This window comes from Delphinapterus leucas, chromosome 6 (assembly GCF_059928025.1).
Source record: "Delphinapterus leucas isolate spDelLeu-1000000601 "Yukka" chromosome 6, BTC_Dleu_Yukka2, whole genome shotgun sequence".
Lineage (NCBI taxonomy): Eukaryota > Metazoa > Chordata > Mammalia > Artiodactyla > Monodontidae > Delphinapterus > Delphinapterus leucas.
The window spans coordinates 107,542,182-107,560,036 of record NC_143134.1 but is presented as its reverse complement, the minus strand read 5'-3'; the positions used below and the strand labels follow the sequence as shown (position 1 = coordinate 107,560,036).

Below are 17,855 nucleotides of genomic sequence, written 5' to 3'. Positions count from 1 at the left end.
TTTAATTATCAGATATATTTATATGTGTGAACATATATGTGGTTCTGGCATTATTCTAGGCACTTTATAAATTATTCTTTTGCCATTCTTTATTGAGGTAGGTATTAATACATCCCCATTTTACACTTGTGGGAATGGAGCATAGAGAACTGAAGTCACTTTTATCAAGTTTGCTCCGTGATGACACTAAGACTTGAACCCAGGGGTTTGGTTCCAAGGATCGTATTCTTAACCTCCATGCTCTGCCATCCCTCCAGCATTTGTAACATCCTTTGCTAGATTAAGGGATCAAGACTTCTCAGAGTCCAGCTTGTCAGCTTGGAAATATGGCTACAATGAACCTGGTAGGAATCTCCCTTTCCATAATTTTTTAGCCAGATTTCCAAGGCACCTTCTCAAAGGCAAAGATGAACTCAGTATGGGTCTAGACAGCATGTCCCCTCCTCTCCTCCGACCCTTCTTTCCCTGCCCCTACCCACAGGCCCAACCATGGAAGCCCCACCAGCTGGAGAGACCACCTCCCTCAGATGCCTCCTAAGGGAAAATGGATGTACTGGAAGAATGAGGTCACCAGTGGCCACAGAAGGGAAGTTTTGCCGTCCTTTACTCAGGAACTCACCACTAGCTTCAGCTAGCATTTAGCAACATAAGCTCCACAGTCTTGGACAGATCCTCCACTTGAAAGCTTCCCACCTGCCTCTCATCTCCAGATGTTCTCACCACAAGGGGAGAGGAGTTACTGTCAAAGGACAGCAGGCCTTAGAAGACAGGTCTTGTCTATTGGGTGGGGCTGGGATCCTTGGCTAAAGGCTTCCCTTAGGAAAAGTGTGTGAGTTCCATCCAGGTTTCCCCTTCCAGGACTGAGTGGGCCAGGAGCAATGCCTTGTAGGAGACAGGCTGAGAGGAGGAGCCATCCTCTGAAGAGCTTGGATTTGTACAGGACTGAGAAGCCCTTGGCAGTTCAAGGTCACAGGGCAAGATGCCTTGGGAAGATGACTCACGATTAGATGTATGAGGCTACTGATATGGCTGTGTCTTCTCTCTGGAGTTATAACTGATGTTTCCTATTGCTCATTCATCACTTTCACAATTGCTATCAGCTCAGTGACAGGCAGGACAAATGGTCTGGAGACAGTTTGGAACAATGTAAGCACAGTCTGTTACCCTGATGACTGGGCAGGTCTACTAGGATAACATGGGTTAGACATCCAAAGAGCTCTCAGTCTTCTAGTCCTCAGAATGTACCATTCATTCGTGCAACACTTACTCATACAACAGACATTTATGGAGTACCTTCTTTGGGCCAGGCCTTGTGTAGGAGCTTCTGATAAAATAAGACAAAGAACTCAAAGTTCAGTGGAGAGGACAGGTATGCAAATAAATAGTTCTATAAAATATTGTGGTTCACTAACAGATGTATTGTCCAAGGTGCAGTGGAGGCCTTCAGTTCTGTTGGGAAATCAGAAAAAAGTTTCCAGAGAAGACTGCAGTTGTAGTGGGTCTTAAATAATGAGTATGATTTGATGAAAGGTAGAATGGGGTAAAGGCATTATAGGCTGAGGGAAATCATGTGCAAAGACACAGTGGCATCAGAGTGTGTTGCCTGTCTGGTCCATGGCAGGTGGTTTAATGTAGATGTTAGGTAGGACCAAGGAAGACTATAGTTGTGGGAGATGAGCTAAGGAGATTGTGTGGCATCACTGTGTGAAGGGCCCTGTGTGCCAGGCTAGGAAACAATCTTTATACTTGTCTCAGTCATAGCTCTTTTATTGGTAAAAAGAGAAACCCACTGAAACAGTCTAAGTGAAAAATGGAGAAATTATTATAATGATACAGTGATTTCTCATGTAACTCAAGGACAGAGAGCGCAGCTGAGCTACCAGCATCCAGGAAGCCACTGTCAGCAGTAATCCTGGAGCCTGACGTTCTGTTTCCCTCTGCAGTTGATTGGTGTCTGTCTCTCTCCTCTCTCTCTCCTCTCTCTCCTCTCTCTCCTCTCTCTCCTCTCTCTCCTCTCTCTCCTCTCTCTCCTCTCTCTCCTCTCTCTCCTCTCTCTCCTCTCTCTCCTCTCTCTCTTTCCTTCCTCCTCCGCCTCCCACCTTTTCTGGTTTCCATCCATGTGGCTCAACATGACAAGCCCAGCCTAGCCAAGCCTAGCCTTGCATCTCATACCAGTTCAAGCACTCAGAGAGAGCAATGAACATTTGAATCTAAATTCCCAGGGAAAATATGTGATTGTTCCAGTTTGGGCCAGTTTTGGTCCCACTACTCTTGGCCAAAACAACAGGGTTATTTTTGTTTAGTTCAAATATGCACACCAAACCATCCCTTGTATCTGATAACCTGAAGCGTATCTATTAAAAATCCTGTCAGTTTTTATTCTCAAACTGAAGTACCCTGACTCAGGGGGATACACTATGATATGCCAGGATATATCTAAAGCCACAGGATAAAGTGATCAGAGATTCTTGAACTTAATAATACCTAAGAATTACTTGGGAGTGTATTCAATCATGGGTTCTGTAGCACCTCTCCCAAGATTCCGATTCAGTGGGTTGAGTTTGGCCTGGGAATCTGAATTTCTAATAAGCGTTTCAGGCCATTAGTGAGGCAAGAGGGCCAGGAATCATACTATGAGAAACACTTTGGGGAAAACTCCATTGTTTTAATATTAAAAGCAATCAAAGTCTATTGCGGAGTGTAATTTGCATAAATATTTAAGAAAGAGTCTTCAAAGTAATTTTGCACTTGATCCTTCTGATCTTTGGGATGCTTTGTACAAAAAGCTCAAAAGCCCTTCCATATTTTACTGGAGGGTGTGGAAGGTTTTTGGGTCAAGAACTTTGGCTCTTAGATCTCCTGGGCTGGTCTCAGGAGTAAAGTGAGCATCCAGTAGGAGCATGGCAGAGGTTAAGAGCCCAGGATTATCCTGAGGCCCCAGGCAAAGGAGAAATCTTCCAAGCTAAGGCCAACAGGAGGCAAAGGGACAGAGATGTGACAGGATTAGGGTTCTTAACATTAATTAACTTATGACAGACTAATTGATTAATCAATTACTGGGCCCCTACTCTGTCAGGCACTAGGGATTAAATGGTAAACAAAGTAGACAGGGCTCCAACGTCAATTTGTACAGTCTGTTAGGAGAGACAGACAAGCAATGACACAGACAATAAAATACAACACAGGAAAATAAGTTTTGTAATAGGGGAAGGTGGGAAGAGATGTGTTACAAAGGAAGGGGTCTATCCCAGGGACCAGGGACTGCAAGAGGTGGTCTCCAAGCTGAGAGCTGATGGACTGGTCAGTGGGGGAAATTATTAGATGGGGGAGGAGTGTTCCAAGGAGAGAAAATAGCATGTAAGAGGCGAGAGGTGAGAAAGCATAGCTGGAAAATAGGGTGTAAAAAGCATGGTGGGGCTTCCCTGGTAGCGCAGTGGTTGGGAGTCCGCCTGCTGATGCAGGGGACACGGGTTCGTGCCCCGGTCCGGGAAGATCCCACATGCCGCGGAGCGGCTGGGCCCGTGAGCCGTGGCCGCTGAGCCTGCGCGTCTGGAGCCTGTGCTCCGCAATGGGAGAGGCCACAACAGTGAGAGGCCCGCGTACCGAAAAAAAAAAAAAAAGAAACATGGTGGCAGGAGGTCATGTGTTGGAATCTGAGTCACCCTAGGTTGGTGACGTTGTGCAAGTCACCTGATCACACGAGCCCAATTAATTAATTAATTTGGCTGCACTGGGTCTTAGTTTCGGCCTGTGGGATCTTCGCTGCGGTGTGCGGGGATCTTTAGTTGCGACATGCATGCGGGATCTAGTTCCCCGACCAGGGATCGAACCCAGTCCCCCTGCATTGGGAGCGCGGAGTCTTAAACATTGGACCACCAGGGAAGTCCCCAGATCTTTTTAAAGGTTCAACTTTTTCAAAGATTGCATGGAGACAATGCAACCTAATATACGGGCTTATGAGGATTAAATTAGCTCACAGTGGTAAAACATTCAGGCTTTGGAATTTGACACATTTAAGTTTGAATTTTGCTCTGCCAAATATTGGCTATGTGACATAGGCAAGGAACCCAGACTCCCTGAGGCCTCAGTTTCACCTTCTGTGTAATGGGAGTGATAGAGGTACTGAATCGTGGCATTGCTGTGCAAATGAAATAACTCCTCATGGCAAACACGGAGCACTGTGTGTGGCATATAGGTTTGCTCAAAAATGCTCCCTGTTATTTTTAATGCTTTAAAACCCAGCACTTCATCCTCTACGTGAGATGGATGGGAGCTAAAATATGGAGTGAACTGACAAGAAAAATAGCTCCTTGCCTGAGGATCATATAACCATATCATCCTGTCTCTGTACATCTTGGGAAACAGACAGCTGACAGAGCCCTGTGTAGGAACGTCTCAGTGGGTTGTATATTTATTTCTCTAATATTTTTTCATTAGCAGAGGTAAGTGTAGCAAGAAGGGGTTTGGCTGCCCCTAAACGTCTTCCCCCTGTCGCCCAGATTAACAAACTGTTCTGTCAGGCTCTCATCATTCAGGCGAGAATGGCTTGAAAAGCAAACTTTATCCTGACAGGGGAAATTAGGTGTCGTTCCTGTGATTTATAGAGCTATAGATTGAGCTGCACAATTTCTCATAAGGAAATGGGTCCTTGCCTATTAGTATTCCTTTACTGTGTGGCCTTGTGAGTGGGGGGATCTAACTCAGAGGCTGAAACTGAGGGGTAGGGTACGGGAGGTCAGGGGGCAAAGCTTGGGATTCAGAGTTAGAGGCCCTCTGCTCTGCTGCATTCAATCTGGGGCACCTGGGCTGGTATCTCTTCTCTGATCCTACATTGGCTCATCTGTACGGATTACTGGGAACAGTAAGAGCTGCCGTATCCACAGGTTGCTAGGAGTCTTATAGGAGCGAGGAGACAGATGTTCCAGCACCAGACCTAGAGTAAGGAAATGCGTAATAGGGGTGTCTCTCTTCTTCATCCCACTCCCCCCTTTCCTCAGAAACCATCAATGACATGCTCATCGTCTGTGGGGCCTCTTCTACAGAGAAGATGTTAACTGGCAGGTTTTTTTTTTTTAACATCTTTATTGGAGTATAATTGCTTTACAATGATGTGTTAGTTTCTGCTGTATAACAAAGTGAATCAGCTATACATATACATATATCCCCATATCTCTTCCCTCTTGCGTCTCCCTCCCACCCTCCCTATCCCACCCCTCTAGGTGGTCACAGAGCACCGAGCTGATCTCCCTGTGCTATGTGGCTGCTTCTCACTAGCTATCTATTTTACATTTGGTAGTGTATATATGTCCATGCCACTCTCTCACTTCGTCCCAGCTTACCCTTCCCCCTCCCCGTGTCCTCAGGTCCATTCCCTACATGTGCATCTTTATTTCTGTCATGCCCCTAGGTTCTTCAGAACTTTTTTTTTTAGATTCCATATATATGTGTTAGTATATGGTATTTGTTTTTCTCTTTCTGGTTCACTCTGTATGACAAACTGTATGTCCGTCCACCTCATTACAAGTAACTCAATTTTGTTTCTTTTTATGGCTGAGTAATATTCCATTGTATATATGTGCCACATCTTCTTTATCCATTCATCCGATGATGGACACTTAGGTTGCTTCCATGTCCTGGCTATTGTAAATAGAGCTGCAATGAACATTGTGGTACAAGACTCTTTTTGAATTATGGTTTTCTCAGGGTATATGCCTAGTAGTGGGATTGTTGGGTCATATGGTAGTTCTATTTTTAGTTTTTTAAGGAACCTCCATAGTGGCTGTATCAATTTACGTTCCCACCAACAGTGCAAGAGGGTTCCCTTTTCTCCACACCCTCTCCAGCATTTACTGTTTGTAGATTTTTGGATGATGGCCATTCTGACCGGTATGAGGTGATACCTCATTGTAGTTTTGATGTGCATTTCTCTAACAATTAGTGATGTTGAGCATCCTTTCATGTGTTTGTTGGCAATCTGTATATCTTCTTTGGAGAAATGTCTATTAGGTCTTCTGCCCATTTTTGGATTGGGTTGTTTGTCTTTTTGATATTGAGCTCCATGAGCTGCTTGTAAATTTTGGAGATTAACCCTTTGTCAGTTGCTTCATTTGCAAATATTTTCTCCCATTCTGAGAGTTGTCTTTTTGTCTTGTTTATGGTTTCCTTTGCTGTGCAAAAGCTCTTAAGTTTCATTAGGTCCCATTTGTTTATATTTGTTTTTACTTCCATTTCTCTAGGAGGTGGGTCAAAAAGGATCTTGCTGTGATTTATGTCATAGAGTGTTCCGGCAGGAGTTTTAAAAATAGGCTTTATTTTTAAGAGAAGTTTTAGGTTCCCAGCAAAATCCCAGTGTAAAGTGCAAAGAGTCCCCATACGCTCCCCACCCCCGCACAGAGTCCTCCCACACCACGGTAATGTATTTGTTACAGTCAGTGAACTGACACTGACACATCATTATCACCAAAAGTCCAAAGTTTACGTGAAGGTCCACTCTTGGTGTGCACTCTGTGAGTTTTGACAAATGTATAATGATGTGTATCCACCATGATAGTATCATACAGAATAGGTTAACTGCCCTAAAATCCTCTGCACTCCCCCTGTTCATCCTTCCCTTCCCCCAACACCTGCCAACCACTGATCCTTTTACTGTCCCCATGGTTTTGCCTACTGGCATGAATTTTTAATAATCCCAGGCAGTATATCTGGGATGAGAACTTTTAAAGGGGGTGAGAAAATTGTGGACAGCTTTGAGAAAAAGCAAAATCCAGAACACAAATCCGAAAATGATTAGAACCAGCAATGCTGTGGAATGTACGTCCAAGTTGAAGAAAATACAGGTGATAATAAGGCCCAGAGAGGGTAAATGACTTACTGAGGTCACACAGCAAGTTAGGCAGAAAATGTTAGAGTTCCCTGGGATTCTTGTGTCTGAGCTCTGTAGCCTCTTCCTGTGAGACTTTATTCACTCCTGAGGCTTCTATTACATTGAACTATATAACATTGCTCACGTTTGACTTAAATGTAAATGGCAGTTACCTATAGCATTTTCATTGGCCCATTCCCTTAGGTACAGTGAAAAATCTCAGTATATGCTAAAGGTGGGGGGAATCAGGAACATAAATAACATTTTTTAAAAAATGGATTGGGTGTTCGGAGGCTTTGCATTTCAGAGCACAGGCTCTAGAGCCACACTCCCTGGGTTCAAATCCTGGCTGTGCCACTCACTAGCCCTAGGATCTTGGGCATAAATGTAAAATGGAACATAACAATCATGCCTACCTCACAGGTTGTTGGGAGAATTAGATGAGTTAACATGTCTAAAGTACTTAGGGTTGTTGTGAGAAGGAATACATATAAAGTGTTTAGGACAGTGCTTGGCTTGTAGTAAGCACTCAATAAATGTTAAGTGCTGTTACTAATATCCTCTAGTTAGTGAGAATATTGTTTGTGATGGTAGGATCAAATGACCTGAGTTCAAATCCTTGTTCTACCACTTTTTAGCTGGGTGACTTTGAATAGGTTGTTTCACCCTTCAGACCTCAGTTTCCTCACCTGTAAAATGGGGATGGTAACAGCAGAATCTGCTTCATAAGGCTATTGACAGGATTGAATGAGATAATGTGTATTAAAATGCTTATGACACTCTCAGTAAATGTTGCTATTATGTTTGTTTCCTATCTAAAAGCATAACAAATTAGTGGCTTGAAGCCAGTTCCAAAGGTAAGCAGCCTTATATAGTGAATGTTAGTTGATATGAAAAACTTAGTTTATTTTCTGACAGATTCTTGTGGTGTAAACTTGGACAGGTCGCTTTTCCTTTAGGGCCCCTTAGTCTGTGCAAAGTTGTAAAGGCCAGTTTCACCTTTCAGGACTCTTTCAGGTCTGAAATGCCAGGGATCTGGGGCAATGAGTATGTGTGTATGCACTTCAGAGCCCTCTAACTCCTGGGATAAGTATGTAATTTAAGGTGTCTACTTCCCTTTGATCAGCTGCTCCCTAGTTGCTACCTCTTCTAAGTAATCTTTCAGGATTATTCAGAAGTGAATTACCTGCGGTTCCAGTTATTCATTCCTACACAATCCCCAAAATTGGTGGCTTAAAACAATGATCATTTTATTATTGTCTTTAATGGTTCTGGGGGTTGACTGGGCTGAGCTGGGCACTTCTGACTTGGTTCCCTCATGTAGCTGCAGTCAGCAGGTGTCTGTGGCTCACCCGTCTGGCAGATGACCTTGGCTGTTGGCTGGGTCCTCAGCTGGGTCTGTTGCCTGGAATACCTACATGTGGCCTTTCCATGTGGTCTGGGCTTCCTCACAGCATGGTGGTTGGGCTCTAAGAGTGAGCATTCCAAGAGACATGATGTGGAAGCTGCCAGTTTCTTAAGGCCTGAGCCCAGAAATTGAAGCAGCCGTACTTATTTTGATCAAGCAATTGTAGAGCCCAGACTCAAGGGGAGAGAGCCTGGATCCCGCCTCACAGTGAGGGAAATGTCAAAGATATTTAGGGTCATGTTTTAAAGTCACCACACCTGCCTTCCTGCTCTGTTTGGGAATAAGAAATCTTAGGTCAACTAACATTACCCACTTCTCTTCCCAAATGTTCTCACACATGCTGCTTAAGTATGCAGTCATTGATTTGTAACGAGATGACCATTTAATCTCCTCACTGTCAGGACACACCGGCATTACTTATTTTTTTCCCGAAGAATGGGGGCTCCAGCCCCCTGGTCTCCAACTCCTGTAACTACCAGGGCAATGAGTGATTCGCATCTCCTATAGCCACTCTAGGGGGTGTGCTGATGACTGAATGGCAGGTGGCTCAGGTAGGTCCTATCCGAGAGGTCCAGGCCAGGTTGTAAACCACTATTTCTGCCTCTGCACAAGCACTGCTATGATGTCCTCGTCAACCCTTCTATATGTTCATCAATCCTAGTCCCTCCTGACCAATCAAATGTGGTCCACGTGGGCTCAGGAATTAGTCTTCCTACAAAACTAGAATGTCACCCACTTCCCTTCCTCCCATCCCTCTCTAGGAACATAGGAGCATGTTATTTTAGACCCAAGTACTTCCTGGGCAAAGAACTATCAACCTACTCTCCTCCAAGCAGTAATCCCAAATGCCTCCAAAAGGGATTCTACTTCCATACACCACCCTGACCCCTTTTCAACGATATCAAGGAATTTAGTCTTTTTAAGGTGACCAGTTGCACTTCTGTCGTCTCTTTTGCTGGAAAAAAAAAAAAACCCAGCAAGTATGCAAGTTTATTCTTTGGCCGAGCATCCTATTACATATATCTATGGAACTTAACACATATTTTGGGGACCCTACAACGTGTTGACTCTTTTGGTTGGAGCTGGGGAGAGAGAGACGAATCAAATATATCGCCTTGGCCTGGAGGAGTTCCCAGTCTGATAAGCAAGAAGTACACATAAACAAGCAAATCGCGAGGGACTGTGACGTGCAAAGATTGAACGAGAGGAGAGAGACGGAATCTCTCAAGTGACAGGGTCCTGGTGGACAAAAAGTTTCCTGGATTTCAGCAAGGAAACATAAGCGGGGAAAGGGCATTTTAGACAAAGGCACATGAGCAAAGGCTTGGTATGAAGCAGTGCGCTCCTATAAGATGGTATGTGCAGAGTAGGAACAGTACGGAGAAGACGGGAGAAAAGCCACAGGCGGAGCAACAAAGAGGACTTTGAAATCAGATTAAGAAGTAGAGGCTTCAATCAGAAGGTGGTGGAGTATTTGAAGGGGTGCAAGCAAGGGGGTGGAATAGGCAGTGCTGTTTTAGAAAGCTGGGAGAGGATGTGCTGGAAAAGACTGGAGCTGGAAGGCCAGTCCAGGGGCTATGACAATTGCCTAGAGAAGAGGCATTACTAACCTGCACCCAGGAGACAGCCATGGGGCCGGGGGAGAGAAGTTGGTTTGAAACCTGTTAGGAGGTAGAGGGGGGAGCCCAGGTAACCCTCAGTTTCTGTCTGGAGGCACCAAATTGATGGGAGTGCCCTTCACTGATGTGGGAGATACAAGTAATCTTGAGGACGGAGAGCATCACACACACACACACACACACACACACACACACACACAGACACATTTTCCTGGCTTTATGATGTCATTTATAAACTTGGTTCATTTCATTCAGCATTCCATGTGAATTTTTAATTCAATTTAACAAATATTGGCTGACTTATGCTATCTGCTAGATACTGTGTTAGGTACTAAAAGGAAGCCTGGTGGCAAAAAGGTAATCTGTTTCTTTCTCCAGAGGGCCTTTCATCTCCTCAATTGGTATGGGTTGAGCACCACCTGACCAAGCTTATTAGTACTGAAGATAACACATTCATGAAGCTTTGAGTGAGGACTTCAGGGCATCTTTTTGGTTATACAAAGCAGAACCATCTCCGCATCAAAAATAGCAGATTTGGTGTCAGCCCCTGAGTATAAATTTTCAGTGTAAAAAATAGTCATTGTAAGTATAGAGTATGGAATTTAATTCGTAGGCTTAGTGACATTCTGTATAGATGGTCCCAAGAATCTATCTTAATCAAATACGGAGTGTTAACTTGAAGTTTAAGATTCCCAAGACATTGTCAAAGTTTTTAGAGCTGGAAAGTCCTCTTCCTTTGTATTGCCATAACCTCCTGCATGTTACTTCACAGCATTTCAACCATATTAATTGTAATTGTGTGCGCCTTCATCACTAGACTGTGAGTCCTTTGAAGTTAGTGACTGGGTCTTGTCCGTCGTCTTTCTCAGCATCTAGATGGCATGTAGTATGGAGGAGGAAGTTCAGTTAATTAAACCCTCCAAACTAAAACTTCTGTGTCCTCATTTTACAGATGGACAAATTGAGGCTTAACTAGAGAAATAACTTATGCAAAGTTCAATTAGGGAAGTAACAGTGGAGTCAAGAATAAATCCTAGTTTATTTTGATTGCTTAACATTTTTGTGGCTGTTTTTGCATCCTGAGGGGCTTGGTTTGCTAGCTAATTAGCCAGAAGTTGGAAGCATTCACTAGTAGTGGAAATGCAAACCTTCATTGTCATGAAAACCAATGACCATGCAAATGTAGCCCTTAGCCCTGTATTAAGTACAGGATTTGTTTCTTAAGTGCCTTCACTTTTTCAAAAGCTAGGAGTCAACAATGCCTCTAGTGTAAGGTTTCGTTTTCCTCTGAGAACACACACAGGCACACACACATGCACACAACAAACAACACATAAGCACGTGATACAAGCAGAACAGCTGAAAAGGATGTTTTGGATGAAATCTTGGCATTTATAGTTCCTGTGCGACCTGGGAAAGTCCAGGGTGCCAGAATTCAGACGAACTTCAATTCAAATCCTACTCATCCATTTGTCTGTGAATGGGAATAGGACACCCATCTCAAAGGGTAATTTTGAGGATTAAATGGAGGAATAGAGTCATTTCACCACAAAGTTGCTCTATCACCTTGGGCCAGCCAACTAGCATTTCTGGGCCACTGTATGTGCATCTGTAAAACAGATTCACTTAGATGATTTATGGAGTCCCTGGAAGCTGGAACATTCTATGCTGTTCCTCCCTTGGGATCTATTTGGATTCGGGATGGAGCGTTGCAAGGACTGGAGATGTAAGAAAAGAGTGAACCTGAGCTGATGCATGCTGGCTTCTGCTGCCTTGCGAGGGCTCCCTGTTTGATGTAGGCCTTTTATCAGGGTGTGTTTGAGCTCTGTCCACGGTTTGCCTGGCCACTGCTGCAGTCCCCGTTCTGTTCCTCAGGGTTTGGGAAAGAGCCAGTGGATGTGGAGACTCACAGGCAATGTTTCTTCCCAAGAGCTGCTTGGATGGTGAAACTCACGAAGTCCAGAGAGATTTCCTGTTTTGTTTTTCACAAGCTCCAGTGACTATTGATTACAAAAACCACACACACACACACACACACACGCGCACACACGCACACACGCAAAAACAAAAACACGTACACAAAACAGGATGTTCTCTCTCCTCCCCTTGCTGGAGTCCAAGGCAATCTCTTACCATCTGTGTCACTTTCATCCATGGCCCTGGATCTCACCATTATGATAATTAAGCCCTTAGCTCTAGCTGGAGATGTTACAGGATCTTAAACCACGAGCAGTTGTACATGTTAATTTAAATCAGAGGGAGCCGGCAAATGGAGGGAGAAGAAAGTCTGTCAGTCAGCATGACCCATCCCATCTGGTTTCTGCCCTCATGAGAGTGCCCCCTCTGGTGCCAGTAGGAGAACCTATGTTGTCCCTAACCTAGGTTCTTGTAAGAACAGTGCTATTATTGTGTGCCAGACTCTGGCCCACATAATTTATATGCAAGCACTGAATGGGATATATTTATACTAAAAAAAAGTTGTTTATTTGGAACGTGAATTTAACTGGGCATCCTGTATTTTTATTTACTGAATCTGGCAATCCTACCTGGAGTCAACCCCACTGTCTTGAGTGGTTAAATAGAAAAGACCTATGCTTGGGAGTCACAGAGATCTGGGTTGGGATTCTGCTTCCATCATTTGCTTGCTATGTGATCTTGGGAATATTTCTTCACTGTTCTGGTTTCTAGTTCTCACCTGTTGATGAAGATCACAGTATCTGTGTCTCAGGACTATTGTGAGAATGACACTTTAATGCCCTTAAAGTACATTCCACTGTATAATTAGGTGCTTCACGAACATTAGCTCTTATAATTCTTTTTATTTCTTTGGGTCACTATTCTTAATTCAGGAGAAATTGGATCATTTGTTCACCCCTTGGAGAGGATATGAGTAAGGACATATGGCAGGAATAATTGGAGCCTTCTCATCAGAGGCACTGAGAGGAATGTGTTGGAGGCTTACACAGTAGTGTCCTTGATACACACGTTCTCCTTCTAGATCTGTGTTCTGAGTAGCTAAGGAGGCAGACCCCAGACCCACTTTACACAAACATGCTGTACTTGAGTCTTTTCAACAATGCAAGATGGAGGGCTTCCCTGGTGGCACAGTGGTTAAGAATCCACCTGCCAATGCAGGGGACATAGGTTCGAGCCCTGGTCTGGGAAGATCCCACATGCTATAGAGCAGCTAAGCCTGTGCACCACAGCTACTGAGCCTGTGCTCTAGAGCCCGTGAGTCACAACTACTGAACCTGTGTGCTACAAGTACTGAAACCTACGTGCCTAGAGCTCGTACTCTGCAACAAGAGAAGCCACCACAATGAGAAGCCCGCGCACCGCAACGAAGAGTAGCCCCCGCTCGCCACAACTAGAGAAAGCCCACGTGCAGCAATAAAGACCCAGTGCAGCCAATAAATAAATAAATAAATAAAGAACAACCAAAAAAATGCAAGATGGAAAAAGTGTCACCTGGGTAATCAAGTGTCCTTGGCAGTAGGTTTTGTGAAGCTTTAGTTGGAAAAGTACACAGGAAGTAAAAAAAAAAAAAAAAAAAAAATTAAAAGAAGAAAGAAAGCAAGCAGGTAGTCTGTTACCTGGCAAAGGAGTAAGAGATCAACATTCTCTGGAATCCCCAAGTTTGAAAAAGAGCTGTCAAACATTTTGAATCCCCAGTGCCTTGAAATGTCAGTGTAAATGGAGTGACAAAAGCATAAAGCACATCTGAACCTCAGCCTCATGATCAGTTTTTCAATGTCTGTTCATTTATTCAGTAAATATTGACTGAATAAGTGTTCTCAGTCCCATGGGAACACTCATGTGCACAAGGCATGGCCTGTGCCCTTTGTGGAATCAAAGTCTGTTGGGTGAGATAGGCAAGGGAATGTGATGATTAGGTGTGGTCTAGTGTGTTGTGGTGTCCAGAAGAGGAGCCTGATTACAGGCTTAAGAAAGTCAAGGCAGGGTTCCCATAGAAAAGAAGATTTCATCTGAGACCAAAAGAGTGAATTGGATTCCACGGTGGGGGTGGGGTTGGGTATTCCGGTAGAGAGGACAGGATGTATTTAAAAAAAAAAAAAAGAGAGAGAGAGAGACAATGAAGCACATTGCAATTAAATAGAGCATCAGGGGACTTCCCTGGTGGCACAGTGGTTAAGAATCCACCTGCCAATGCAGGGGACACGGGTTCGATCCCTGGTCCGGGAAGGTCCCATTTGCTGTGGAGCAACTAACCCCATGCACCACAACTACTGAGCCTGAGCTATAGAGTCCGCACACCACAACTACTGAGCCCACGCTCTGCAACTTCTGAAGCCCACGTGCCTAGAGCCCGTGCTCCGCAACAAGAGAAGCCACTGCAATGAGAAAACCGTACACCACAACGAAGAGTAGCCCCCACTCGCTACAGCTAGAGAAAGCCCGCGCAACAGCAACGAAGACCCAACACAGCCAAAATAATAATAATCAATCAATAAATCATCATTTAGAGCAAGGGTCAGCAAACAATGTACCTCAGAACAAGTCTAGCCTGTCGGCTGTCTTTGTAAATAAAGTTTTATTGGAACACAAACATGCCCATTTATTTATAATTTGTGTCGCTTTCATGCTACAAAGGCAGAGTTGAGTTATTGTGGCAGAGACTGCCTGGCCATAAAGTCAAAAATATTTACTGTCTGGTCCTTTGCAGAAACACTTTGCTGTCTCCTGATTTAGAGCACACTTTTCATAAGCAGGAATTCACTGTTGGTGGAAATGTTAATGGTTGCATGAGGGTGGATGGTAGCATGCAAAGGAAAATCAGAGGAGTGGTGGGAGATGAGACTAAGAAGGTGGTCAGGAGCTAGAGCATGGAGTTTAGACTTTATCCTGAGGGCTATGGGGAGCCTCTGAAGGTTTCAAAGCAGGGTGGTGAGGTGGTCAGATTTCTACAAGAAGCAGTGTGGCAAGGTGTTAAGGAGGGCAGGGTCTGGAGCCAGACTGTCTTGGATCAGATCTCAGTTCCATCACTTAGTAGCTATGAACCTCAGACAAATTACTTACCTTCTGTGTGCCCCAGTTTTCCAGTTTGTAGAATGGGAAATAATGATAATTTTTATTACAGCTATCGTGTGAGGTACTGAAGATGAAATAAGTTAATATACTTAGAGCAGAGTGTCAGGCCCAGGGGAGGTTCTCAGTGGATGCTATTACTATCCTGTCTCAGTGATCCTTCTGGCTGTTGGGTGGAGAATGGCTCAAAATAGAAGAACCCGGTGGTAGAATGCTGGGGCTTTATGCAAGCGATGGTGTCCTGTGCCCAGGAGAGCTCCTCTGAAGCTTGGGTCAGTGACTGTCATGGCCACTGGGACCTTCACTCTCCATCTCTCCACCCTTGTCATAATCATCTCTTTTGTCCTCCTTTATTCCAGGCCTTCAAGAGTGCACTGATGAGCTCCTACTGGTGCTCAGGGAAAGGGGACGTGATCGATGACTGGTGCAGGTGTGACCTCAGCGCCTTTGATGCCAGTGGGCTCCCCAACTGCAGCCCTCTCCCGCAGCCGGTGTACGTATGTATGGCCCCTCTTCTTCTGGCCACCCCTTTCCATGGACTCATACTCTTGTCCTGCCAGTGCAGGCCATGGCTTGCTTCTGTTCCTAAGGTGCTTCACCAGATGCCTGAAGTCTCTGGGGGCCTACCTCCTTCTTTGAGAAAGCAGGGAGCTTTGGCAGAATGGAATCGTGGCTCGGGGGTAGACACTTACACTGCAGTGTGTGCTATTTTAATAGCACCAAGCCAGCCATCATTACTTTTCTTCACTCATCCATTCGGCAAAGGTTTACTGAGCACTAACTACTGCTTTGCCAGTTCTGTGTTGACCACTGGGACTACTGAGATAAAGAAAGTGTAGGACCTTTTCTAAGAAACTTTATATTATTTATTCATTCAACAAATAAGTTTTGAACACCTGCTGTGTGTCAGACATTGGGGAATTCATAAATGAGCAAGACAGGCACAGCCTGTGCACTTAGGGAACTGACCGTTTAGTGAGGGGGACAGATGTCAAAGCAAGAACAGGAAAGCATGATACCGTTTAAACATTTAAATAATAAAAATATGAAAGAAAAACAAAGATGTGCTAATGGACAGAACAAAGAGGGGATGCTTTAGTTGGAGGAGAGGGAGATAGTCTGGGAAGCCTCTCTGAGAAGACTCGAATTAGAGTCAGAGTTTGCCAGGCAGCAAATGGCAACAGACGTGTTTCAGGAAAAAGACAGAGCCCATGGGAAAGCCCTGACTCAGGAAACTCACCCTTTGAGGAAGTAAAGGAAGGTCTTCTTGATTGGGGCAGTGTGATTAAGAGGGAGAGTGGTGTGATGAGTGGAGGAGGTCTGGGCAGGAGCCAATACTGAGGGTCCATTGTAAGACAGTCCTTGCAGAGTTAGTGGGTATAGTGGAAAGAGAGAAGGAATCTGGGCTGGGGACAAGCAAAGTCACCATCATGGTTCTGTCCCCAGTTTGCTGTGTGACTTTGTGCAGATCATCCCCTTTTCTGGGCTTTGCTTTCACCTTCCATGAAATGGGGGGATTGCCCTTCCCTCTCTCAGAGGACCCCCCCCCCCAGTTCTCACCTTCAAACATTCTGTTATTTCTTGCTTTGTAAAAGGATTCCCCAGGATCCCTGCCCGCTGTGAGGGAGTATTGATATTAAAGCATTGACTGATACACTGGGGGGATTGAAGAGAATGGCAGAGAGGTTGGCTGATGACTGTGTTTGAAAGCACTGCCAATTTAATTGACAGTGAAGCATCATTGAGAATATAGTTTAAACAAATGGAAAGCTAATCAACTTGCTGTGAGCACACACTAGGTACTTGGATTAATTTACTGGATTCCACATTGATCCAAAAGGTGGCTCTTTCTTGTCCCCATTATGAACAAGGAAACGGAGGCTGAAAGAGGTGTAATTAATTGCCTAAGTCTACACAAGGGGTATGGTGGTGGGTTGAAGCCAGACTGAATCCTGTGCTTTTAATCTTGACCTGTGCAAACTCTTGGGGCCCAGACAGTACTGGCTGGCAAACAAACAACCTTTCCTGTCACCCCCCTAGGCTGCGGCTCTCCCCAGCAGTAGAGCCCTCCAGCACCGTGGTCTCCTTGGAGTGGGTAGATGTTCAGCCAGCTATTGGGACCAAGGTCTCTGATTATATTCTGCAGCACAAGAAAGTGGATGAATACACAGATACGGACCTCTACACAGGTAAGCAGAAAGTTCAAGACTTCCCCTTTCGCTGAGATGGTGTGACAGAGGAGGGAAACTGGGATTTTCTAAATACCTTTGGAGACTTGGTGTCCTCTGAACTGGGAAGACACTGGGAAGTTTCACTGTTTGGTGTTTGTTACCTAGTTCCCACACCTGTGTGCTTTTTGGTATGATTTTCTACAGGGGAAGGTAGCAAATTGTACTTGTAGAGGATTTCTGATTCTCTAAATTGGATCCACAAAGTCATATACTAAAGTGTTAGTTAATTCAAAAAAGGATTTATCCGTTTCTACTTGGGAAGGCCTACAGGTTACATTTTTGAAGACCTTGATCTGTAAATATATTATCTCTGGGACTGAGATAAAGAAGTTCAAGGAATTGTCTTTTCTAGTGAGATGTACTGAGATAGTTGTCTTTCATGCTAAGGAAGAGGATTTGGAAATTATTCAGACATGCAGGAGAAGATGCAGAAAGTGGATCTTAAGGAGTGCTTTAAGTTTACTTAAAGAGTATACAGGAGGCTGTGACATTCTGCAGGTGGGTCTGCAGGGCTGGTCTGGCTTATGGCAGGCGGGGAGCCTGGGTCTGAGGGAGCTGGCCTTGAGGCTGGGCCATGAGGGCAGGCCTGGAGTGCTGGAGTGTCAGGAGCCTGGGAGCCAGCCTGGTTGCAGGGTAGGTCAAAAGCCTGAGCTGGTGGTAGTTGGCCTAGTGCTGGGCCCAGCCGGAAA

At 44.7% G+C, this 17,855-nt stretch overlaps 1 protein-coding gene across 1 annotated transcript in view; it reads left to right on the top strand.

Moving 5' to 3' along the window:
• LOC149749040 (astrotactin-2-like) overlaps positions 1–17,430 on the top strand; it is a 30,475-nt gene extending 13,045 nt beyond the window's left edge. Inside the window, exons 2-3 of the mRNA XM_022578910.2 lie at positions 15,295–15,428; positions 16,976–17,430. Coding sequence (XP_022434618.2) covers positions 15,295–15,428; positions 16,976–17,159 — 318 coding nt within the window. The 3' untranslated portion in view covers positions 17,160–17,430. The remainder of the gene's footprint in view (positions 1–15,294; positions 15,429–16,975) is intronic.
• The last annotated feature ends 425 nt before the right edge of the window (positions 17,431–17,855 follow it).